At 44.6% G+C, this 24,809-nt stretch overlaps 1 protein-coding gene across 1 annotated transcript in view; it reads left to right on the forward strand.

Annotated features, from left to right (window-relative positions):
* Positions 1–24,555, forward strand: part of MYL10 (myosin light chain 10) — a 28,290-nt gene extending 3,735 nt beyond the window's left edge. The window contains exons 2-7 of the mRNA XM_006114226.5: positions 5,072–5,161; positions 8,314–8,389; positions 10,083–10,187; positions 14,971–15,049; positions 21,912–21,960; positions 23,985–24,555. Of these exons, the coding sequence (XP_006114288.1) occupies positions 5,072–5,161; positions 8,314–8,389; positions 10,083–10,187; positions 14,971–15,049; positions 21,912–21,960; positions 23,985–24,083 (498 nt within the window). The 3' untranslated portion in view covers positions 24,084–24,555. The remainder of the gene's footprint in view (positions 1–5,071; positions 5,162–8,313; positions 8,390–10,082; positions 10,188–14,970; positions 15,050–21,911; positions 21,961–23,984) is intronic.
* The last annotated feature ends 254 nt before the right edge of the window (positions 24,556–24,809 follow it).

A 24,809-nucleotide genomic window follows, 5' to 3' on the forward strand; every position in this document is an offset into this window, starting at 1 on the left:
CCCAGTCTCTACCTTCCCAGCTCTGTAGGTCTCCTCTGCAGCAGGAGGAGAAATTCCTCACCTATAGACACAAAAACACACCCAGTTATCCCCACCCTGGCCTCCAGGGCCCAGTTCTTCCCTTGCACCAGGAGAGGCGAATGGGACGCTGACTCACTGTTTCTATCTTTGTCAGTGAACTAGCCTTGTTCTCTCAGACTCCCTGGCCCTCCCAGAGGGGAGAAATGTAAAGAATCTCGGAGAAGGAAACCCAGGACGCAGCAAGCCCTGATCTAAACTGAGCTGTCTCAGGTTCAGGGGTTTTCATATTCCGTTTTTTTTTAAAGCTTCTAAAATTAACAAAAAGTTCCTTACTTAGAAATCCAAGCCATGGCCACTAGAACTAAAGATATAACCCAGTAGTGAGGTTCCCCTTTAAAACAAATGGTTCTCTTCTTCCCACTGGGCTGATTAATACACGCAAGCTGCGAGTGTATCAGACATTGCAACACTCTTCCAGACGCGTTTCTGGAATCTCAGCGTGGGGAACCTGCACCCCCCCTCCCAGCTCCTGACATTCTTCTCTAACCCTTTTCAACAGCAACTTTCAAAACACTTAGCCTTTGGTGTTATCGTCCCCATTGTACACATGGGGAAACTGAGGCACAGAGAGGTGGTGTGATTTGCTAAAGGCCCTGCAGCAAATCACAGATCTATCCGAGAATAGAATGGAGGTGTTCTGCTTCCCCATCTGCTGCCCTGCTCTCGGCTCCCTGAGGTAAAACAAAGATATTAGATTGTTTCAGAGAGATAAGCCTCAGACAAAATCCTGGTTGAATCCCTGCAGGACGGTGGGGAATTTTCGTTTCAGGTGTGAACTCTGCAGCTCAGACACTTCTCTGCTCCCTTTTAGCTGCCTTCTGGGTTCGACTCTCACCGCCAACGAGGTGAAGGCTTTGCCTACACGAGACGGTTTAAAGCGCAGTGCGGCTCCCGGCGCTGCAGTCGGGTTTCCACTGGTGCTTTACAGCGTTGTAACCAGGGGAGCCGACAGAATTGTCAGGCCCCTGGACAATGGCGGGGGCGGGGGAACCGGCTCTGGAAGGGGTGGGTCTGTGGGCAGAAGAGGGCTCCCCTCCACTGACGCTCCAGTGGTGCTTCTGAAGAGCCTGGGGTTATGGCCTCTGCTAGTGCCACAGTAGCAGCCGCAGCAGGAAGCCCTGGGCCCTTTACAATTGCCAGGCCCTGGGGCAATTGCCTCCTTTACCCCCACCCCTCCTGGGTTAAGAGGCTGAATTTGCCTGGTGCTGCACTTTTTCTGTGACCAAATAGGCTCTGCTCTCCAGGGGCTTTAACACTTTAATGAGGGGGTGTTATGTTTCTGTATTGGCAATGTGGCAATGTGCCTTGGCTTTTTACCACAGCATTGCATGCGGCTACAAGTCCTGCTTAAAGACCCTACTGTGTATGCACTCTGAGCTCCCACCAAAATTAGCCAGGGAGTACCCGAGACATGGTGTGATTAGGGAGGAATAGGAGTAGGATTCTAGCCCTTATCCTTGTGCTGTTAACCTTCAGAAAGCAAATTGATTGTTTGGGAGGAAGGTTTATCAGAGCGAATAAAAAAAAATCATACAGGGACTGGGCAACTGGGCTCCCCTTATCCACAACAGCAAAGCTAGTGATGACCCAAAAATTGCCCCCTCAGATGGATCAGCTAAGTGTGAGGTGCCCTGATGAAACCAGACCCCTGGCCCTTCCCTGAAATCTAAGGCCAGACCTGGGGATACGACTTACAGTGTGAAGTGAGTAGCCTCTAGATTAGAGACCGGTCAGGACGCTCAATGAGTTGACCCCGCTCTCTTTTTACCTTTGCCAAGAAGAGGGATTGTCCCTAGTATTTCCATTCTAATTAGAAATGCTGAAAACGTCCATCAGGCACTTCCAATGGCACGGAAAGCTGCTCATTTTGGCTGAAAACAAAACTTGTGCCAAGCCTATGTCTACAGAGCGGAGATATTTCGCGATACCAAGGTATCCGGGAATAGCTACCCCGCCTCTTAGAAACGTGCCCGTTATTTTGAAATATTTTTTGAAAAAACGGGCACGCTATTTCGCCATCCCTGTAAACCTCGTGGCATGTGGGTGAAGGGATGACTTGAAATAGCCTATTTTGAAATAGACTAGAAATAGTCTATCTTATTTCGAGTTTAGGGTGCTGAGTAGACATACCTCAAGTAAGGAGGAGGAGGAAGGAATCTCTTTATTTTCCCAACCCAATATTTCTACATTAATTAAACATTCCATTTGTTCACATATTTTCTCATAGGTTCTGATTTCCCCTCCAGTTGTGGGGTGCTCAGTCCCCCCCACACACACACACTCCAGACCCTGCCCTCACTCCATCCCTTCTCCCAGGCCTCTGCCTCAGCCTTGCTCCATTCCACCTCTTGGCCCAAGACTGTTCCCATCCTGCCTCTTCCCTGCCCTCTCACCTGTGCTGCAAGTGTGAAGGAGGAGTTGATAAGGAGGAGGAAGGAGGGAGGCAAAGGGGGGGGGGCAGCTTGGCTGCCAGTGGGTGCTTTGCACTCACTAATTTTTCCCTGTGAGTCTTTCTGCCCCCGGGCATCCCTGGAGTGAGTAGTCTATGAATTTTTCCATCTCTTGGTGGCATTTTTGTCTTTCTTTTTCTTCCCAGAAAATACATTTCCTCACGCATTTCGCACAGTGAAGAAGGTTGCGTTCCAGACAATAGATACGATTTGTGTACATGGGTGGGGTATATAACATACCCTAATTTGCAAGCATGAGAGCCAACCCAGGATGACTGAATGCTGAGATCTGCGTGGCAAGTCAAGTTGACCAGACAGTATATATTTCCAGCAGGGCTAGGTGGAAGAATGTCTTTGAGCAGCTCTCACTCCTAGGATCTCATTTGAATCTTGGCAGATTTTGGAGGAGGGAAAGTTGCCGTTTGTTCAATAAAACGCAATCTGCACAGAACAGAGTTTTCCTTTTCTATTACATAAGGGAAGCCCAGGATGTAATATAAATAGGGTTAAGGATGGTCCAGTGGGTAGTTCTAGCCTACTACTCAGGAGGCCTAGGGTTAGCTCCCTGCTTTGCCATAGATTCCCTGTGAGTATGTCTACCATCAAAAAGGTAGCGAGTCTCAGCGCTTGTGACTAGAGAGTTGAGCTTGTGATAAAAGTTGGTGTTTTAAGTTGGGCTCTGAACCCCCTGGACTTCAGAGCCTGAGCATCTGGACTAGCAGTTTTCAAACTTTTTTTTCTCACAACCCAGTTGAAGAAAATTGTTGATGCCCGTGACCCAACATAATTATATCTTTAGACTAGAGCGTGGGGCCTGTCCTGGTACCTCAGACCTTGCTGTGGCCCAGAAGCAGGTACCTGAGTTCTAGGCAGAGATGTGCAAGCAGCTCTGTGAGTTGCTCTCACACTCGAGCACCATCCTCCCTGGCCAATGAGAGGGTGGAGCTAGTGCTCGAGGGCAGGTAGTGCATGGAGCCCCGTGGCCACTCGCCTAGGAGTTAGACCTGCTGCTGGCCACTTCTGGGGCACAGTGCGGTCTGTGGTGCCAGGACAGGAAGGAAGCCTGCCTTAGTAACCCCCACCAATAACCCGGTCACCCTACAGCAAGGCGACCCAGTGCCTGGTTTTCCATGACCCAGTACTGGATCGCGACCTGTACTTTGAAAACCACTGATCTAGGGGCTGTTTTTAGCTTGAGTCTGCTGGCCTGGCATCTAAGATGTGGTTTTCCCCCTGTGTAGACAGACATACTCTCAGCCTTGGGCAAGAAGAAACTTGATCCACAAAAGTATTTAGATACTGAAATCAGTAGAAGTTAGGCACCTTTGAGGATCAGGGCCTTTGTCTCCATCTATAAAATGGGGGTAAAAGCACTGACCTGCCTCACTGGGCTGTTGAATTAACGATTGCGAGGCGCACAGACACTGCACTAGCAGGGACCATGTAAGTTGTGAAGAGAGGGAATGTAATGTCTGATTATTTGGCCCGAACAGAACTCGGAGCATGTGCTTTCCTCCAAATGTAGGTGGTGTGTACTTTTGGAGGGATCTGTCCACTCGGTACTGCAGGCTATGACAGCGCTAATGGAAAAGTTTTCATTCCACTGCTCCATATTAGAGGCCGTATATAATCCACTGTCCCATCGGGTGACACTTAGACCATTTACAGAAAGGAAGAATGAGCGTGCTCTATGGCCTTAGCTGAGAGCCAGCTGGCTTTCAGCTCAAGCTGTAGAGCCTCATGCACTGAGCTCCAGAGGTCCCAGACTTGGTCCTGCCTGTCTGCACTGCAGATGAGAGCGAGCTAGGCTTGAGAGTCTGAGCCACAATGTCAAGCCAGGCGAGCAAAAGTCCATCCTCCCAGTCTGGAAGGCTTGCTCCCAGATGCCGTGTAGACAGCCCCATGTAAGGTTTAAGTGTGAGCCTGGCTGCACAGGGGAGTAAAGTAAAATAAGGCGCTTCCTCACTCCCCAGTGCAGGCTACTTGCATTGCCAGAGTCTGCAGGGAAGGGGAAAGAAGCCGCTGCTGGCAAGCTTTGCACATTGAGGAGAGAGGTCAGAGTCTTAGCTTCTTCCACCCCCAACCCATCAGTCTAACAGAGCCAGCACTGAGAGGAAAGTAACTGGCACGAGGAAATGGGCTGGCATACAGCACTGCCTCCAAGGAGCAAGGAGGAAGCAGAGGCCAATTTGTGACTCTCCATGTTTGGTTCCTGCACAGCTCCTGGGGGCAACGTAGTCACGTCCTGCCTCGTATTCAGGCTGGATGATCCAGTTTCAATCTGGTCCATTGAAAGCTGTTAGCAGCAAAACTCTCTTGCTAAAAATGCACCCCATGTTTTGTAACCAAGCAGCATATTTCTGTATGTGTAGGTTTGTTGCACAACAAAGTACTGAATCTAATGTGGGAGAAAATATGACATTATACAACCATCTCATGGTACTTGTGCATGCATGTTACCTTCTGTTACAGATGTGGTTGTCTGACTTGGTGTTCCAAATGTTATTTACTCTTGTGCTGGATCTTTTTATATTTTATAGTCTCCGAAAAAGGCCAAGAAGAAGACAGAAGGAGGCGGTTCCAATGTATTCTCCATGTTCGATCAAACCCAGATTCAGGAGTTTAAAGAGGTGGGCCAACTCTGTTATACTATTCTGCTGTGTTATATACTCTTCCCTCCCTTCCTAGGGTTAGTCTGCAGTCATTACTTTATTCATCTGCTTTAATGGAACACACAGTTGTTTTCTGAATCATCGTGGTGGTTTTGACTGATAACTCATTTTGTTTGTGCGCTTTCTTTCTTTCTTTCTTTCTTTCTTTCTTTCTTTCTTTCTTTCTTTCTTTCTTTCTTTCTTTCTTTCTTTCTTTCTTTCTTTCTTTCTTAAGAGTTTCAGCACCTGAAATTTCTGCCAGCTCTATACACTTACAGCCTGATCCCCCTGGCAACAAAAGCCCATTGGCAACAACCTGCTGACTGTAAGCGGCTCTGAAGATTACTTACTGTGACTATTCACACGCTTCACTTTGGGCATGTGCTCAATGATGTTACTGAATGAGGGACTGGGGAATATTGCCCGACCCACCTTGTCTCTCTATCTCTCTCCCTATCTTTTGTGCCCATTTCCATGGTTCTGTATCTTTACCATATCTGATGTCATCGTGTTTATTGCTACACCTTGACATCATGGGTGCATATGGCTAGCTCACTGTACTGCCTACCATTTGTAATCTACACCTCTGTGAGGTACAGTACCTTTCATGCAGGCCCGTCGATGATGGAGTGCAAAGGGGGAAGTTGCCTCGAGGAGTTTCACGAGGCGTAACGGTAGTTCGGAATAGGAAGCCTAGTCCGAACTACCTAGTCCGTGCCGCGTGTAGCCGCGCGGCACGGAGTCCGCACTAGTGGACATTTAAAAATGGCGGCGCCCGGCTTTATGCAAATGAAGCCCGGGAAATTCAAATCCCGGGCTTCATTTGCAACTCCGGTTGCCTACATTACCACCCTAGTTCGAACTAGGGTGGTAGTGTAGACATACCCTGAGGGCTGGCGGGGGTGGGGTGGGCACCCTTAGTCTGTATGGTACTGAGGGCTGACTGCCCTGCCCCTACCCCGTCCACCTGAGGCCTCGCCCCTTCTGGGAGTGCAGAACCGCCCCCTCCCCCGACCTTGCCCAGGGGTCCGTGGAGGCTGTCGGCTCCCTTCCTTTCATGATACTTCAGTCGCACCTCAGATTCTTATAAACCCTTAACCATTCAAGTGTCCGTGTGCCTCTGTGATCATTTACAGTGGTGAACATTCCCAATCATTGCTTCCTCTGCCAAACAGCTCCCCATGGATAAGGTTCAATCTACTCTCCCTTCTTTATTTTCACTCCTCTTGGAGGCCTGACTTCTGATTGGCTGGTAGCACTTTAAAGGCTAACTAAACATGGAGATGGTATCATGAGCTTTCGTGGGCACAACCATCTGAAGAAGTGGGCTGTGCCCACGAAAGATCATGATACCATATTTTGTTAGTCAATCAAGTGCTACTAGATTATTTGTTTTGTTTTTTTTTAAGTTTTTCCTGTTACAGACTAACTTGGCTACCCTTCTGAAGCTTCTGATTGGCTGACTTTGTACAACAAGCAGAATGGGAAAAATGTGAATGGAATAGAAAAGTCAGGCAATATATGCTTCATGTGCTTCTAGACAAGTGAATGGAATAGAGAAGTCAGGCAATATATGCTTTGTGTGCTTCTAGACAACTGGCATTTTAAATTAACACGATTACTGTTCTTCTATACCTGTGAATAGCTGCACAAATAAGGCAATTCTCATGCACTAACCAAACGATAAGGTGTTTTAGTTTTTAACGCCACAGAGAATGATTATATTTATAAAAATCCATGGATTTTATACTGATTTTTAAAAGGTTATGTTTATATTTTATTACCGAGCGCCATTCCCATGGCTTTGGATAACATATTTGTTGCTACGTGTGACTCTTTCGTGACAAATATGAAATCAATGAGTTTGGCGATGCATTTAGAGTCGATATGTCAGTGTTGTACATTATCTTGTAGGTATTTGAGGCAGGCTACAGCGCGATCATGGTTAGGGATGTTGGTAACAGAAGGAGGTGACATCAGTGGTGTCAAGGACAGTATTCCTGGGAGGCTGGTGGAGTTTGTGGAGGACGTAGGTAGTGTCTTGGGGGAAGCTTGACCTCTGTGTGCTGAGTGATTTGAGGATGGTTTCTGGGAGGGCATGAAATTCCTTGAGTAGGAGTGCTATGGGTAGATATCATGGAACTGCCTGAGTTCCCTGGATTATATATCTTTGGGAAGCATGTAGAAGGTCCCTGGGGTGGATGGATGGATGGAACTTTTAGAAATATTATTGGTTCTTCCAGTGTTCCCATTGTAAGATCAGAAAAATAACTCTCAAACCATTAAAATCTTTCAAAGCATAAGAAATTTTAAAACTTGACCATTGAATGTGTGTACGTATGTAAGAGGGTGGCAGGTGGGGGCAGGCAAATTTAATGATGAATGGGGGAGAGGTTAATGTTCAGAAATTGTGTGTTGACTGAAAACTACAAAACAACAAATCCCACAAATGACGAAGAATTCCTTAGAAGATATTATAAGGTCAAGACCCAGAGGTCATTCAGAGAACAATTAGACCACAGCCCGAAGGACACAATGTGATGGAAAGGGCAACAGGCCTTGGTTGAATAAATAACATGTCAAAGTCGAGACTTCTGAGTTTTCTTAACTTTTCTGTTTTTATTTCCTTGATGAGTCTTTGAGGCTTCACAGTTAGCCCTTCCCCTGCCAGAACTTTGATTTTTAACTTAGTACCCAGTGTGCTGGCCACCGTTACTAAATGTCTTACAGCTTGTTCTAGCTGTTGAGGGCAATGTAATATAGGTCAGGATACACAAGCCATGTAACAGCCTTGGTGGCAGCTGGGACGAGAGTTTCCCTAATTCAAGCTTTCACGGGTTAAAGCCTGAATGGTTAGATCTGACAGCACTGGCATAGACCCAATGACATGCTGCATGGAGTGTTAATTTACTAAGAAGAAGTTTGGGTGGGTTTAATTAAATCTCTTGCCAAGATACATTAATGTGTTGAAGGTAAGTAATGCAAACTAACGTTGTACGTTGTAGATTAATAAAAGAAAGATAAATATTCCCCTTTCTAATGCAAATATAATACCTCCATTGAGGAGTATCAGGATTTACAGTTGGACACGAAGACTCAACGGGAACAGAAAGCCTTTTTTCTCTTACTAGGCTTTTACCATCATGGATCAGAACAGAGATGGCTTCATTGACAAAGCAGACCTGCGAGATACATTTGCTGCCCTGGGTGAGTGCACAAATAAGTAAATAAATAAAAGTACTCTATCTGCAATTGAAATGTCAAGCACATATGAAAGGATTATATTAAAATTGGAGCCGGGTGAGTCATAAGTTATGCATGCGGCTCAGAGAGCCAACGGGAAAACCTGCCAAACCTGCTCAATTTGATCCTCCTCTTCCATGGCTGGTAGCTGCTCTCTTGGCTGTGTATCTCTAGCCAGGAAGTTTACTGAGCAGCCCCTTTCAAAGGCTAAATGAGGGCCATTCTGGGATTCGTTGGCGGGTGCTACTGCGTGGCACAGCTGACATCCTCCCCTGAGAGCCCTCCGCATCAACCCTTTCATAATTAGCCCACCCAAGCAGGGGTCTGTGCCGGGCATTTCTGATCTGCCTTTTTATGCGAGCTTCTTGAGCTGCCCCTTTTTCATCTCAGAGTCGCGGCAATACCCACCAATTAATGTTTCAGTCATGGACCAGCCGCCGTCCTTCCCACAGCAACGTGGGAACTTCTCTCAAAGGTCTGTCCCTCTGTGCCCTGACGTAGGTTGGAATGTGTGTGTCACGAGGTTAAGGAAGGCCCTTTCCAAGCATTCAACGCCCTGGAGCATCAGGCCTTCCCAGGCAATGACAGGTCAAAAGGATCCTAAACCCAGACCTGGCGCTACATCCCTTTGGCAGCGTTTGAGCCTTGAACAGTGATGGTGTCTGGGATTTTGCCCTCTGGATATTATCAAAAGGAGTTTGATTAGAATCCATAGTGCTACCTTGGGGAGGAATCAGACCCCAGCAGGGCCCTTTCAAAAAGCTACAGTTCCCCAGAACTTTATAGCAATAGTGAGGAACCGTCCACCTGCAACTCCATCGCTTGAGCTATTTAAGAGCAGGGTAGACAGACTATCAGGGATGATCGAGACGGTGCTGAGTCCTGCCATGAGGGCAGGGGACTGGACTCGATATCTCAAGATCCCTTCCCATTCTAGTGTTCTAAGATTCTGTGATAATGTTCCTCTGGAATGCTCATTTCCGAGGGCCAGTTTCTGAGTCCCTTAATTCATGCCGCATAGCACCTCACCCTTCAGCTGGGCCCACTGAAATCAGTGGGGCCGCCCAGCTGGCAAGGAATGACCCACCCTAGGTAGGGCTGTCAGGATTGCAGCTCTAGTCCCAGACCTGGCAGATGGAAAGGAACAGGCATGCTTACTATGATTCCATAGGTACTTCCTGTCTGGTGATTCTGCAATAGGATGAAGAACTCCTGGCTTCCACCTAGAGTAAAAGAGAATCCGTTTGCTTAGAACTGGCCCTACGGTTGGCTACTATTGCTCCCATATTAGTTTCCCCACCCCTTCCTTCTTTTGCCCTTGTATCCTGTAGCCAACTCCTTTTGTTTGTTTTGTGATGGTGACTTTTTGAGTTACATTTACCAGAAGCTGGGATTGGCTGACAGCGGATGGATTCCTTGATGCTTCCCTGTTCTGTTCATTCCCTCTGGGGCATTGGCCACTGTTGGAAGACAGGACACTGGGTTAGATGGACCCTTGGTCTGACCCAGTGTGGCTGTTCTCCTGTGCTTACATCTTATCAGATCATTAACAAGGTTCTGCTGAGCCATGATCCCCACAAGGAGAGGCAGATTGTGGGGAACCACTTTCTGAAATAAAGCGATTATTTATTATGAAAAGCCATCTCTGCTCTTACAGGTCGTTTGAATGTCAAGAATGAGGAGCTAGAAGCCATGGTTCAGGAAGCTCCAGGTGCCATTAACTTCACTATTTTCCTGACTATGTTTGGTGAAAAGCTGAAAGGTAAGTACTGCTGGGAGAGTCAGAGAGGAATGTATCAGTCTATTGATATAGACCGCTTTATTGTAATGTCTCAGCACCTCACAAACAAATTATCAGACATATCGCTGCATCTTGAAACCCCCCCCCCCCCCCGTGAGATAGGCAGGAATTTGCCCCAATTTTAGGGAATTAGGGCAAAGAGAGACTAAGTGACATGCCCTAGGACACACAGGAATCTGTGGCAGAGCCGAAGACTGACTCTTGGTTATGCCTCAGCCACATCACCATTCTTCGTTTTTCCTACAGGTTGGAACTGATGAGCCAACCTCGGTGTGACTCACATCAATGGGAGTTTTGCTATGGACTTCAGTGTGACCAAGATTTGGCCCGCACACTGCTGATTAGTGGACAAAGCACACACATTTAATCTCATTTTGCTTCACTAGAGTTACAACAGAGGGGAATTTGGCCCGGTGCCATTTAAAATACAGGGATCTCTGCCACAAGTACTAGAGTCTAACTGGAAGCCAATAGTTTAGTTCCATTTTTTGCATTGCACATGACCAAGAATGGCAGAAGAGAGATCCTGAGTGGATAACATGCACCCCAGGTCAGCTTCCCAATATATATGAATGAGCAGAGTAACTTTAGCCTTCAGACCAAGATAATTTTGTTCTATTCTGTTCAGGTTCTTGTACTGTCCTCAACCTCCTAGAATCCAAACACCTTCCGAAGTCCATTAAGAGTTACAGCTGGGTTTTCAGGTTTGCTCTTTCCTCCCATTTCCTCCCAAGGGGAATATTATGTTGGAATTTAAAAAAACCCATAATTTTCAATGATTACTTTTATGTTTGCTCTGCTATGTGTCTACATTCTTGAAGTCAAAGCAGTGGTCCTTGCTCTTAGAAGTGCTCCTGGCCCTCCTAGCCCCCTGATGGACTGGGGAGTGAAAAAAGGGTTTTCAGACTTTGAACTCCAGTAACAGATTGAGAGCCCCACTAGACTGTATAAACGCAGGGGCTGAGGATACTGTTGCACTCCTGGTAAGGTTTGAGGTGGAATGGAACTTAGTATAGACTCATAGAATCCCAGGGCTGGAAGAAACCTCCGGAGGTCATCAAGTCCAGCCCCCTGCCCAAAGCAGGACCAATCCCAATGAAGGGATGAGGTTGGCCAGTAATATCTTGTAAATAGCTTATAGTAAAATCTTTACCTTGCATAGTGTCAAGTCTCAGAGAGGTAGCCATGTTAGTCCGTATCTGCAAAAACAGCGAGGAGTCCTATGGCACCTAACAGATTTATTTGAGCATAAGCTTTTGTGGGTAAAAACCACTCTATCTATCTATCTATCTATCTATCTATCTATCTATCTATCTATCTATCTATCTATCTATCTATCTATCTATCTATCTATCTATCTATCTATCTATCTAATCTTCATACACATCTCTCTCTCTAGCTCTTTCTGTCTCCCTGCTGCCCAGTGGTACATGCATCTTTATTTCCCCTGGTGGCATCTTGCATTTTTATGTGGAGGCATGCCTTAGTCTTAGGGTGAGTCTACATGGTAGCACGTACCTCGCAATAAGCTACGCAATTTGAGCTACGCAAATTGTGTAGCTTATTTCAAAATTGGGCGCTGTCTACACAGTGCTAAATTTTGAAATATATCGCTATTCCAGGCATCTTCCTTAATCTTCGTACATCAAGGTTTATAGGAAGCCGGAATAAGAATGTATTATTTTGAATGTATTTTGAAATAACGGGCTTCTTGTGTAGACAGCGCAGAATGCTATTTGGGGATAATGGACGTTATCCCAAAATAGCGCTGCTGAGTAGAGATACCCTGAGGGTCTGTCAGCCCTGCAATCACAGGCTCTGATTGCTGTGTGCTTTGACACACCCTAGCTAGTTTTCATCGCTGGAGCAGTGAAGCCACAACTGTGCAAGTCTGGAATCCTGGGGGACTTATGGGGCTTGACTGCACTGAAGAATTACAGGGGGAGGGATAGCTCAGTGGTTTGAGCATTGGCGTGCTAAGGAGTTCAATCCTTGTGGCAGCGATTTGGAGCAAAAATTTGTCAGGGATGGTACTTGGTCCTTCTGTGAAGGCAGGGGACTGGATGTGATGACCTTTCAAGGTCCCTTCCAGTTCTAGGAGCTAGGCAATCTCCATTAATTTAACCATGGACTGCCAGAGCTAGCTCAGGTCTGACATCAGGTGCTGTGCTTGCACCCTGTGATGGCAATGTGGGCACACCCTTTCCTGCTGGGATCTGCTGGATATCTTGATTCACCATTCTGGAGTGTGCCAGCACTGACTCTTGCCTTTTCACAATGTCCACGAGCACACAGCGCTTGGCAAAGCACCCCTCTTCCTCTTTTCCTTTCTGTCCTTTGCCTCTCTCAGTATCTGAAGCCTGCTGGGATTCCAGCCTTGCCAACTGCACAGCATGAAACCAGAGCCAGCACAGGAAGGTAAAGGGGTGAAGTGAACCCCTCTTGTCTACAGGTTTCCTGTTGGCCATTAGCAGGGGAGCTTTTTTTAAGCTGCTTCTTCTTTCCATTTGTCAAAGGGAAAATCACAGCTGTGCTTGTCATGCCCTTCGGGTTGGGTTTGTCATGCAAAATAAGCAGAGCCAAAAGACTGCACATTCCCAATCAAAGCTAATTGGGATGAAGAGTCTTTGTAGTACAATTATAAAGGGAGAATGTACTGGAGGAAGTGGATATGGCAATTTTGCAACACTTTTTATTAGCTAAGTACCACTCAGAGAGTTTGGTGAAAGGTGCTTTCTAAGTGAAATTTGTTGTGCTGTAATTGATTTCTGTCATAAAAGGGAAGCTGGGATTTTGGAGACAAGCTTTAGCTTTGTATATTGATATTATGATGCCAGATGAACAGCTAACAAAACTCAGTTTATGTTAATGCCAACCACATGGAGCTGTTTCTACAGGGAGTTGGAATAATGCAATTTGTACAGAAAACAGAGATGTCTCACATCAAAGAAACCACTTTATTTACTAGCTAATCAATAAAGAATGCCTGCTGCATTGCTTCTCTTTAAAGCCGAAGTCCAAGGATGTTACAGAGGAGAACATGTGAGACGCACTACGGGGAAAGAATCCCCCACACAGAGGTGACTGTTTAAAATGCAACCCCCCCCCCCTCCTCTGTGCAGGGATAAGTTTCACTTCATGGGACAATCAAAACATTAAATATCAACACTCACTGTATTGAACCAGCCATTGCAGTTGCCAGAAATTTGCAAAAGAAATCTCATGGCCAGTGATGCAAAGGCCTAGAAAGAGGCCTTGTCACATCTGGATCATTGACCAAGCTGTTATGGGCCACCCTGTCAGCCCAGATACTGCACTTCCTTGTGCTAAGTATCCTTGCGAAACATAGGAAAGAAAGACTTCTTGGGCAATAGTCAGGGAATTGCTAGAACAAAGAACCGTGAATCAGAATTCCCGGGTTTTGTTCCTGAGGGCTTGTCTTCCTACACAGAAGATTGCCACTATCGATCTTCCCGAGTTTGATTTAGTGAGTCTAGTTAAGACTCGCTAAATCGAACTCAGAGGGCACCCCTGCCGGCATCTGGTACTCCACCTTTTGCAAATATTAATGGAAGCTGATAGGAGCATTTGCTCCCATTGGCCTCCCCCTATGGGGACACTGCCATGCTCAGCTTATGTGTTCTTTGTACATGGAGTTGCATATCTTAAGCTGAGTTGTCAGGTCTAGTGTAGACCTGGCCTGAGTCTCTCTCTGTTACATTGTGGGACATAATGGAATTGCCAAGCTGTGAGCAGGTTTTTCTATTAGGCACTTCAAAGACTCATCATTCCAATTCATTTAAATTATCTGTGTGACTCAGTTTACTTGTCTGTAATTTGTATTTAATTGACTTGTGGTTATTGGTTATTTGTATTTAGTACCACACATAAGTGCAAACCAAGATGGTGCTCAGAGCTGCATAGACACACAGGGAGAGTCTCTGTGACCAAGAGTTTACAATCTAAATAGACAAGACAAACCCCGGGAGGAAGAAAGGACGGATTATATTTTCTGTTTTACAGATGGAAAATGAGGCACAATGAGTTTGAAGGTCAAGCAGAAAGGCCGTGGCTGAGCTGAGAATGGGAGCCACATCTTCTGCTTCCCAATCGAGTTCATTAACCAGCCTCCCTTTCCTCCAGCTAATATTTATCTACTTCCCAGGCATGTCAGTGAGCATTACACGGTGCTTTGAGATCCTCAGCTGGAAACACAATGCAGAACAGGAGGACAATTCACTATTGTACATTGATCATCCTGTTTCCATTGCATTTCATTGACACTTCATTTTGGTGACGAGCTCCGTTTCCTTTGGCGAGGGAAATAACCTCTCCTCTGTACAGTGAAGAACAAGTAACATCAAAAAGTGTTTTTACAAGGAACATACAGTACAAGATTAAAGGAAGCCAGCCAGGGAAACAGTTTGTTATATTTTCATTTCTGAAAGCTGCTAATCCTCTGGGTACTGATATTGGAGACCAGTTCCTGGAAGTTTTCTCTCCTGCAGACACAGAATAGATATGAGTTATTATTTTTAAGCTTCTGAACACTGAACTATTCACCTTTATTGTTTATCTGACATGACGAATGCTGCAGACTTAAGAAATCTTTGTCTTCAAACTGCCAACTCCAGGGTTCTCCATGTTGCTCCGTTTTCAGATGAATGCAATTATTTAGCAAATATTAGATATAGCCATATGAACATACACAGAGACAGCTACATTATATTTCATTTTCTTTTAGGCACGGACCCAGAAGAGACCATTCTCAATGCTTTTAAGATTTTCGACCCAGAAGGAAAAGGTCACATAAAGGCAGACTAGTAAGTTTATTTATAATCCTTAAAAAAATTAGTGCAGGGCTTAAAAGTGCTGTTTAAAAGGATGGATATTCTCCAGTATTCTAGGAGGCAGAAGAGCTGGCAGGCAGAAAAGCATATAGCCGTGTAAGCTACAGTCCAAAGGCTAGACTGTTGGATGAATGTTTTTGTATCTCCCCCATTCCCCCTCCCAAAAAGAGATGTTATTGTTTTTAGACATTTCAAGAGGCGGCGGAAATGTAATCACATGCATGCCATTAGACAGTCTCTTTACAAGGTCTGGATATAAATCAACACATGACCCGCCCTTTATAGATCAGCTCCATATGTAAAATGAAAATGAGTGTCTGGTGTCCAACTCCCCAAGGAAGAGGACTTTGCTTGAAGGGGAAGGCGAGTCCTCTTTTAAAAATAGAGCAATCAGCTTAATTCATAGAGGGAGACAGCTTCCGAGAAAGGATCTTCCCTTGTGAAAATGTTTGGCATTCGACCCTTCTGCTTCTTGATGATCAATTGCTCTAGTTTTCCAGCTCACCTGTGGGCATTGTGGGAGCCCTGTCATTAATTATTAGTAGCATGTATTATTTTAAAAACAGCTCCTCAATTTTGCTTGTAAAAGGACACGAGACCCAATTTTTATTTACCCACACTGGGCCTCTCTACACCTCTCTTGCAGCGTGAATGGGGGTGTTAAGTGGTATACAGGGGCGTTAATATAAATGAGAGTCAGGCCCTTGAGATGAATTATTTGAAGGAGGGCAGATCGCTATGAGCTCAGTGGGGCTACTTGCATGGTTAAAATTAGACGTGCTTAAATACCTTGTGAATAAGGGCCGAGTTACAGTTTTGGTGCCTTTTACAAGGTCCATTCTGTAAATGATGCTAATTAGGAAGCATTGAGTTACAAAGTGATAACACATCCAGGGGTTCTGCCAACACAGTGGTAACATGAGGGAACCTCAAGCAGTGTGTGTGTTGCTTACAATCCTCCTGATGTGTCTGTGTAGCTTGAAGTGGGATAGTCATGGTCAGCTTTTAGTAGAACTTCTGGATCATGCAAGTTAATTTAAAAATTAATTAATGTTCAATATATCCTTATTTATTGTTATTTATTTCCCTCACACACGAGTCCCCAGTCAATATCTGGGCCCCATTGTGTTAGGAACTGTACAAACAGCAAATAAGAGTCTGTCTATACAATTTGCAACAAGCCGGGGTGTGAATCTACCCCATGCCGACCTGCCACAGACTCTGCACTCTGCTGGCACCCATTGGCAGTTTGTGAACGTGCTCTGATCTAGTCTGATGTTAAAGAGGAATACCTCAAAATGCATTAATGACTTGGTTAGTGCACACCAAGAAGGTCCTTGCTAACGGTGAGTCAATAGCACACTGGCTTCCTCAGCTTGCCACGAACTCAGTGTTCATGTGGACAAGCCCTAAGAAATAACCATTTCTCTAAAGAGTTTACAACCCAATTGAATCAAGTGGGTGTGCAGCTAACAATCAGAAGGAACTGAAGGTGAGACCCCTCCTGTTTGTTTTTAAGATATTATCACCCTTTCAGTTTGGAAAGAACTCATTGGTATGTGGAGTCACTTCAGATGTCCCATTCCCACTGCCCAGCAGAGTAAAGTTGTGCCAGACCAGGACTTTAATAGGGTTCCAAAAAGAACTAGATAAATTCCTGGAGGTTAGGTCCATTAGTGGCTATTAGTCAGGATGGGTTGGAATTGTGTCCCTAGCCTGTTTGTCAGGGGCTGGGAATGGATGACAGTAGAGGGATCACTTGATGATTCCCATCCTGTTCACTCCCTCTGAGCCATTGGCCATTGTCAGAAGGACACTGGGCTATAAGGACTAGGGATGTTAAAGACTAATCGACTAGTTGACTATTGGATAAGCATTTGCTTAGCGGATCGTCTTTTGACTAGTTGATTAGTCGATATCCCCCCGCCCCTTGCTGCCTCTATCAGATAGAGGCAGCAAAGGATAGGGGAAGGGGTACTTCAAAGTGGCAGCACCGTGGAACTCCGCATACAGCCCAGGGCCAGCAGAAAGTCCCGCTGGCTCCGGGCTGCATGCCGCGTGCCTGCTTTGAAAAGCACAAGAGTTCCCAGAGGATCCGTGGATCAGCTGTGCAGTGGGCTGCCCCTTTATATGCCGCCTCTGCACAATTCAAAAGGGCAGCTGTGGAGCCCGGGGTCAGCTGAGGACTCCCCAGCTGATCTCGGGTTCTGGAGAAATGCCCCGGGGAGCCCAGGGTCAGCTGGGAGTCCCCACCTGCCCCTGGGCTCCACGGCTGCCCCTTTGAATTGCACAGAGACCGCGTTTTAAAGGAGCAACTCACAGCACAGCTGATCCACAGACCCACTGGGGACTCTTGTACATTTCAAAGCAGGCACGCTGTGTGTAGCCTGGAGTCAGCGGGATTTCCTGCTGGCCCCAGGCTGTACGCTGAGTTCCGCATTCCTCCTTTGAAATGTTCAAGAGCCCCTGCTGGGGCTCTTGTACATTTCAAAGGAGGAATGTGGAAGTGCCTATTGACTAGTTGACTAGTTGATGGAACTTCTATTGACTAGTCAACTAGTCAATTAACCGCATTTTAACATCCTTAATATGGACCTTTGGTCTGACCCAGTTTGGCTGTTCGTATGTTCTTATGTTCTTAAGTTATCTTATTGCCTGATAGTCCGTATCACATGGTACTGAAATCACAACCATGAAATGCAGTCTTCTGATGATACCAGAACCATGAAATATTATTTTCCCCACTCCCATCTTTAGTAACGTATTGGATACAAACCATGCCGCTCCTCTTTGTGTGCCTGGTTCTACAGTCTTGCACACACCAAGGTCCAAAAGAAGCCTCTTAGAGTCTGGGGCGAATTAGGAATTAGGAATGACTCCAAAAGTGAAGAAGAGAGCATGATACTATTTTTTTCCCTAGATGGAAAAGGTCACCCTCCCCACTTCCTCTGCACAGCTAGCATTAGACAATGGCTTTAGTTCATCACCACAACAGAGCATAATGTTTACTTATTAGACCCGAGGGTAATGTTGATCATACAGAACAAACCATTAAATCAATTCCATAAATGTCTTTGAGGTTTGACTTCTATTCATATGCTTCCAAATTTTAGACATTTGAAGGTTTTGCAATCGTTTTTACAGTGGCTCCTCCGTCCCTTTCAATATGACAATTAATGTATTAATAAATATTATTCCTTCCCATTAAAAACATTGGGATGGCTCCCCCAAACCCAGATGCAGTGACCTTTTCATCAAAACTTATTTTTTGAGGTTCATATAGTTAACATCCTTCTGGAGATTTTTATGTCTCTTCCGGCTGCAAGTTTTCACCTCTTGCTGGAAATGACTCACTTAGTCCATCCAATGGCAACGGTGATGGACTCTTCTAAACTTTCCAAAAGTTCCAGGATGTTATAACCAGCTTCCAACTTCCATGACAAACTTTGTTTCTCCACGTCGTTATGCCACACACAAACTCCCTCCTATACAATGACCTCAAAGACAGAAAATATTTTGGACCAGACCCATAGCTGGTGTCAACTGGCATAGCTTTTGGAAAGGTTAGATGACTCAGTCCAAGTTCCCATTGATTGAACTGAGTCTGGCCAATGTCAGCCAATTCTAATGATGAAGTCAATGGATCTCTGTGGCTTTGCCCTAGCTGAGAGTCTGGTTCTTTTGAGTATCCATGTATCCTGGCCCTTTGGAGATTTAACTGGATAGAAATGAATTGGGGATGTTCTCCCATGAGCTAGAGCTGCTAGACCAATGCTTACATTAATCCGCACAGCTTTTCCCAAGACCACATTGTGAGATGGGCTCTTCCTGTTAAAAAGCAACTTGCCCCATGAATTTGCAAGGGAATTTTCTAAAATTAGTGGGAAATTAAAGGAGCAACCAAAATGTGTTAAATATTAGAACTCGTTGATATCGACCAGAAAAGATATAACCTCGTGTCCCACATCAAGGCAAATGGGCATTGACTGGTTTCTGTAAAGTCACCACAAGGCTTTGATATTTTTTTTTGAGAGAAAAAAATACTATTAAAAAAAGGACATAGCTTCTAGTTTTGGAAATTGTGAGTGTTCGTTTCCCTATAAAATAAATAACGGAAAATGTGCATAGGTCCTTAACTCAGTCCTTCTTACTTGTGAGAGTGCCAAGGCTTGCTGGGCTATGCATCAGAAGATTATAATTAGACATTTGATCTTTTTTTTTCTTTCCAAAAACACTCTGAGCATTTGAACAGAAGACCCATAGCGCCCAGCTCTCTCCCTAATTGAAGCCTGTATATGTATTTGTGATCGCTAACACAAGTATTGTAAGTGCTTTTTCCCATTCGTCAAGCTGTTCGGTGTATCCAGCATGCTATTTACCTTTTTCTACTGCTATTTTTTATAGGTCACAACTATTCCATTATCAATATTCTTACATGAGAACTAACTTGCTATGTTTTAATTATATACAGCAGTGGGATCATGCATTAAGTAACTAGAAAAACAATAGTCATGCAACAAATGGTTTGGCTAAGAAGACAAAAATTATTAGTGACAAGGAAAGTTGTTGTATGACTTTACTAAATAAAGAGCATGGAGAAAGAATACAGGAAATACACTGTAACCTAAATAAATTTGTATCAAAGTGCAGAAAATATTTTCAGGAAATTTTGCATGGATATTTTCACTATTTTGTTCCTTGTGTTTCCTTAGTAATCCAGAAATTTCTTACAGTGTTTCAACAAACAAAATAGCATGCACATTAAGAGGTATTTTTATATCCAAATTAACTCCCATCATAAAGAAATTCTGATCTTTGTATTTATGTATTTCCACTTTTTATTTTAAAAAGGTTCTATATCAGAAGAGTCGCATTTAAAAATCAGTCCATTTTCAAAAATATAAAATTGAAATGGAAATCTTTGGATTTCAATTCTTGTTTCAAATTCTTCACGCTTCTCTAATTACAACCCACTGCCCCCAGTTTATAATCCATTTCCTCTAGATTTAAGACTCAGTGGCTGCGTCTAGACTGGCATGATTTTGTGGAAATACTTTAACGGAGAAGTTTTTCCGTTAAAAGTATTTCTGCAAAAGAGCGCCTAGATTAGCATGGATGCTTTTGCGCAAAAAGTGCTTTTGCCCAAAAGCATCCGTGGCCAGTCTAGAAGCGATTTTGCACAAGAAAACCCCGATCGCCATTTTAGCCATCAGGGCTTTTTTGCGCAAAACAGTTCTTCCCTGTCTACACTGGCCCTCTTGCACAAGTATTCTTGCGCAAGAGGGCTTTTTCCCAAGTGGGAGTGTGAAAGTATTTGCGCAAGAAGCACTGATTTTGTACATTACAAAGTCAGTGCTCTTGCGCAAATTCAAGTGGCCAGTGTAGACAGCTGGCAAGCTTTTGCGCAAAATCTTGCCAGTCTAGACGCACCCAGTCTGTTTCCTCTAGGGCTTTCTGAGATGTCTACACTACACAGAAGATCGACCCTGCCATGGTCAATCTTCCGGGGTTTAATTTAGTAAGTCTAATATAGACCTGCTAAATTGAACTCAGAGGTGCCCCCTTTGGTGCCGGTATTCCTGCTCCTCATGAGGAATAAGAGAAGCCAAATGGGAGTGTTTGTTTCCATCAGCTTCCTGTTATGTAGATGGTGCAGAAATGCGATGTAAGATATGTTGACTCCATCTACGTAATTAACGTAGCTGCAGTTGCATATCTTACTTCAACCTTCCGATGTAGCGAATACCGGATTTCAGAGAATGAACAGTTATCCTTTGGTGGTAACAACAAAAAAGACTTTTAATTTGTGCTCTAATAGCAGAATGAAGGATGGGGGAAAGGTAGAAAGTAAATGTTATCTGGGCTTATCCACACACAAAAGCTGTACCACTTTAACTGTACCAGTATAATTAAAACAGCTCAACCCACACCTAGCATGGACGCAGGTTCTTTATACTGGTATAATTATATTTATACTTTATATTCCTGTGCCAGAAGGGGAATAAGCTTCTCCAGTATAATGTGCTGTTATATTGGTATAACTGCATCTACATTAGGGGTTGTAGTGGTTGAACACAGGGTTACACAAGAAGCCAAACTAGATGATTTAAGCCTCCCTTCCAGCCATAAAACTCAATGAATGTGAGAATTTTGGTAAAAACAAATATCACATCCCTATCTGATAGTTGTGCTAATACAAAAACAAGGGATAGGCCAACCACAGTTCTACCCCAGAGTGTTTTCTGTCTCTGATGTCATTGCGTAGAAGGGAGTTCGTGTGGGGCATAAGGTCTGTGTCAATGTTCAATAGTTCCAGGTCACAAAATACAGCAGGTCTTGTGCAGTTCATAATCCCCTCTGGGAACGAGCGCTTGCAAAAAAGGGGGTACTCCTATGGTGATTTGGAATAGCTACTGCAGTTCTTTCAAGTCTTCGTTCTCATGGCCTCTTTCTCATTTCATGCTCTGTTTCTTTAATCCTTCGATGTCTCTTTTTCAGCCTTCCTAAGCGACACAAATTTCTAAAGAGCTAGCACGAAAACCACCCTTTTAACGTAAGATGAGTATTGAAAATGGCTACATTACAAATGTCATGACGGTCAATAGTCTTACAATGCTGCAAAGCAGAATAACTTGGCTGACCCATGGGGTGACACTGATGGGAGGGAGGAAGCCTCTTGGAACCAAGAGATCATAGTAAATCTCGTACCATCTCTTTTGAGGATTAGCAGCCCCAATTTATGCAGTCGCACACATTTTCAGAAGGAAGCTTGCAGTCTGAGAGGTGATGTGCAGTTACCTTCCTTTCACCAGATAATTGTATTTTATTTGTACAGCATCAAAGAAATGCTTATGACACAGGCAGACCGGTTCAGTCAAGAAGAGGTAAGGACCTTTGACCTTCTTTGAAATATGAATATATTGATAGCTGCTAGTGAGCAATGGGCATTTGCTCTTCTTTATTAGGTGAATTCAGCACAAGACTGCTAGAGAGATCCATGCTAGCTCCACCCTACATTATTTCATGCCTAAATCAAAATCACATATACTAAATATTCCTTGGATTTCCAAGGAGGTGTAAGACTGGCCCACTTGTTCTGCTGTGAAGTAGGCCATGACGGTCTGTTGGGTGTGGACTAGATCGATGATCTGGGCTCCATTTCTGTGTTTGGAATCTTGTAGGATTCCCGAACTAATCCCTCAAAAGCCCTTTTAATTAGGGGCTATGTTGAGTTCCTGCAGGAGGAGGTTTAAATAGGTCAGCTGTGTTGATTCCCTGTTCAATAACCACTGAATTCCATGGAGAATTCTCCACTGTGAACCAGGCTGACCTGGGTTGCGAGCACCTTGCCTGTCCATAGCACGAGGAAGCCTTGTGTATGCCGGCCAGGGGTCAAGTCCCTGATTCTCCCAGCCGAAGGCAACACAAATCCTCTGTTCTCAGTCCCCAGGGGCGCAGCTGTCCCCCCCTGCGGGCTAGCAGTATGCACCCCCCCAATCCCTGAGTGTGAAGTGCCTGCTGCCCCCTTCCACTGAAGGGTCAGAGAAATCGCAGCTTGGCTCCTCCCAAAGGAATAGCACTCTCCAGCTAACTAGTTACGCCTTAGAACACAGCTTCCCTGAACACCCAGCACTTGGATTTGTTTACAGAGAAAGCAAATCTCGGATATTGAGCTAAGACCAGAGACTCACATGAAGCAAACAGAAATATTGGACACAAATTGGTGTGTCAGAAAACAACATCCTAGCACATCTTCGACAGCCAAAACTCAAGCAACAGGATGCCCTCTTGCCTAGCAAGGTCCCGCTTTCTCCTAAGTCCTTCCCATAGCGTTTTCCCACCAAGAAGGCTGAGGCTCTTCTTTCATGAGCCCAGACCTGGTGGTAATTGCCTCCCCTTCCTGAAGACAACTGGGGGTCCATCCGCACCTCACATCCAGTTCCAAAAACTCATTGTATTTTCTCCTACTCAGAATAACCCCGCCTACTTTTGGTTTTCCCCTCCCCCAGTTCTCTTCCCCCAATCATTTTCTTGGACTGTAAAAAGGCATCTGTTGTGAACCATACAAAGCTCAGTCTCTTGCCCCCTGCCAGAGAAGGGTCTGTAGAACAGCTTTTGGTGTTCTGCCCTATCTTGCCCAGACCTAGAGAACATAAGTTTGTGTGTGTATATATATATATATATAAAATATACACACACACACATATCTCTCCTCATATTATCCCTGTGCACATCTCACAAGGAATACAATGACTAGTGTGGCATAGGCTTTCAAGCAGAGACTTTGCATGGCACATTTTGGCCAACTTGAATGAAGATTCCAGACCCAGGGGATTCCCGCATCCCTTAGGCACTTTTGTACCCTCTGCCAGTTGGCACAAAGAGTTCCCTGGGTCATGGAGATCAGAACAAGTTCCTGTCCTAGGGTGCATCTACACAGCAGTGTTGTTTTGGAACAACGGCCATTATTCTGAAATAACAATGTGAGCGTCTACACAACAATTCCATTATTTCAAAATAAATTCAAAAGAATGGACTTTTTCCCCCAACTTCTGTAAACCTCATTCCATGAGGAATAATGCCTATTCCGAAATAGCTATTTCAGAATAGCAGTAGTGTGGACGCTTCACTGCTGTTATTTCAAAATAGCTCCTCCCCAGGGCCATTCAATATTCAAACTAATTACTACCCAATGCCTCCTGGGGCTTTAAATCGAGGTAGCAGGTCCACATTAGGGAAGCCTGCCAGAGACCCATTTTGAGGCTTCCCTGTAGTATAGACATGGTATTTCGAAATAAGCTACTTCGGAGTATTTGTTCCGGAATAGTTCATTTCAAAATAAGCATGCAGTGTAGATGTACCCGTGTGGTCCTCCTTTTGTAATGCTTATTTCCTGTTTGGTTTGCAGGTTAGCCAGATGTTTGCTGCTTTCCCACCAGATGTCTCCGGTAATCTTGACTATAAGAATCTTTGTTATGTCATCACCCATGGTGAGGAGAAGGACTAAGAGGAGATGAGTTTCTTCATTGAAGAAACCTAATGCTGAGTTAGTTCCCAGTGCTTTTGTATGGAGGACAGAGAGCGACGCATTCAGCATGCGGAAGCCATATGGTCATCAGAACAGAACCAATAAAACAATTGAAATTAGATTAAAGTTATTTAATGCTCCTGTTTTTATAAAAGCTGAAAATACCCATTTTGTTAGTTTTTCCCATCCCCTTTTTTTCCCATCGGTGGTTTGAAGTGGAATTTTCTTGATGAACTGGTGCTTTCATGATTTATTGACCGTCCTAATGTTCACCAGATGGTCCAGTGGGCAGTGCAGTGTTGCTTAACCTTTTGTCTTTTCTACACAAGCTCCATGAATTAACTGAGAAATGCTCTCGCTTATTGCATCGGGAGGAGCATTTTGTAAATAGAACTCTGTTCCATTTCATAGCCCCTTATGACGAAAGTGTAAATAAAAAAAATACTACGTTTTTGTCGTCTGTCTTAGTGATATGATCAGTTTCAGAAAGCACTTGACTTGTTTGCCTGCCTGCCATAGAACAGACATTGTAGAATTACCCCAGTGTATTAATAACAGAACTGCAGCATTTTTAAGTAGACATTATCGGAAACAACGGAGGGATGAACTTTCACCTTTGTTGCAGGGGGAGGAGATTATGCTTGGATCCATCGTACAGGCGAACAGAGTAGATCAATTATCCCCCGGTTTCTATTTCCATCACAC

Source organism: Pelodiscus sinensis, chromosome 21 (assembly GCF_052426305.1).
Source record: "Pelodiscus sinensis isolate ZL-2025 chromosome 21, ASM5242630v1, whole genome shotgun sequence".
Lineage (NCBI taxonomy): Eukaryota > Metazoa > Chordata > Testudines > Trionychidae > Pelodiscus > Pelodiscus sinensis.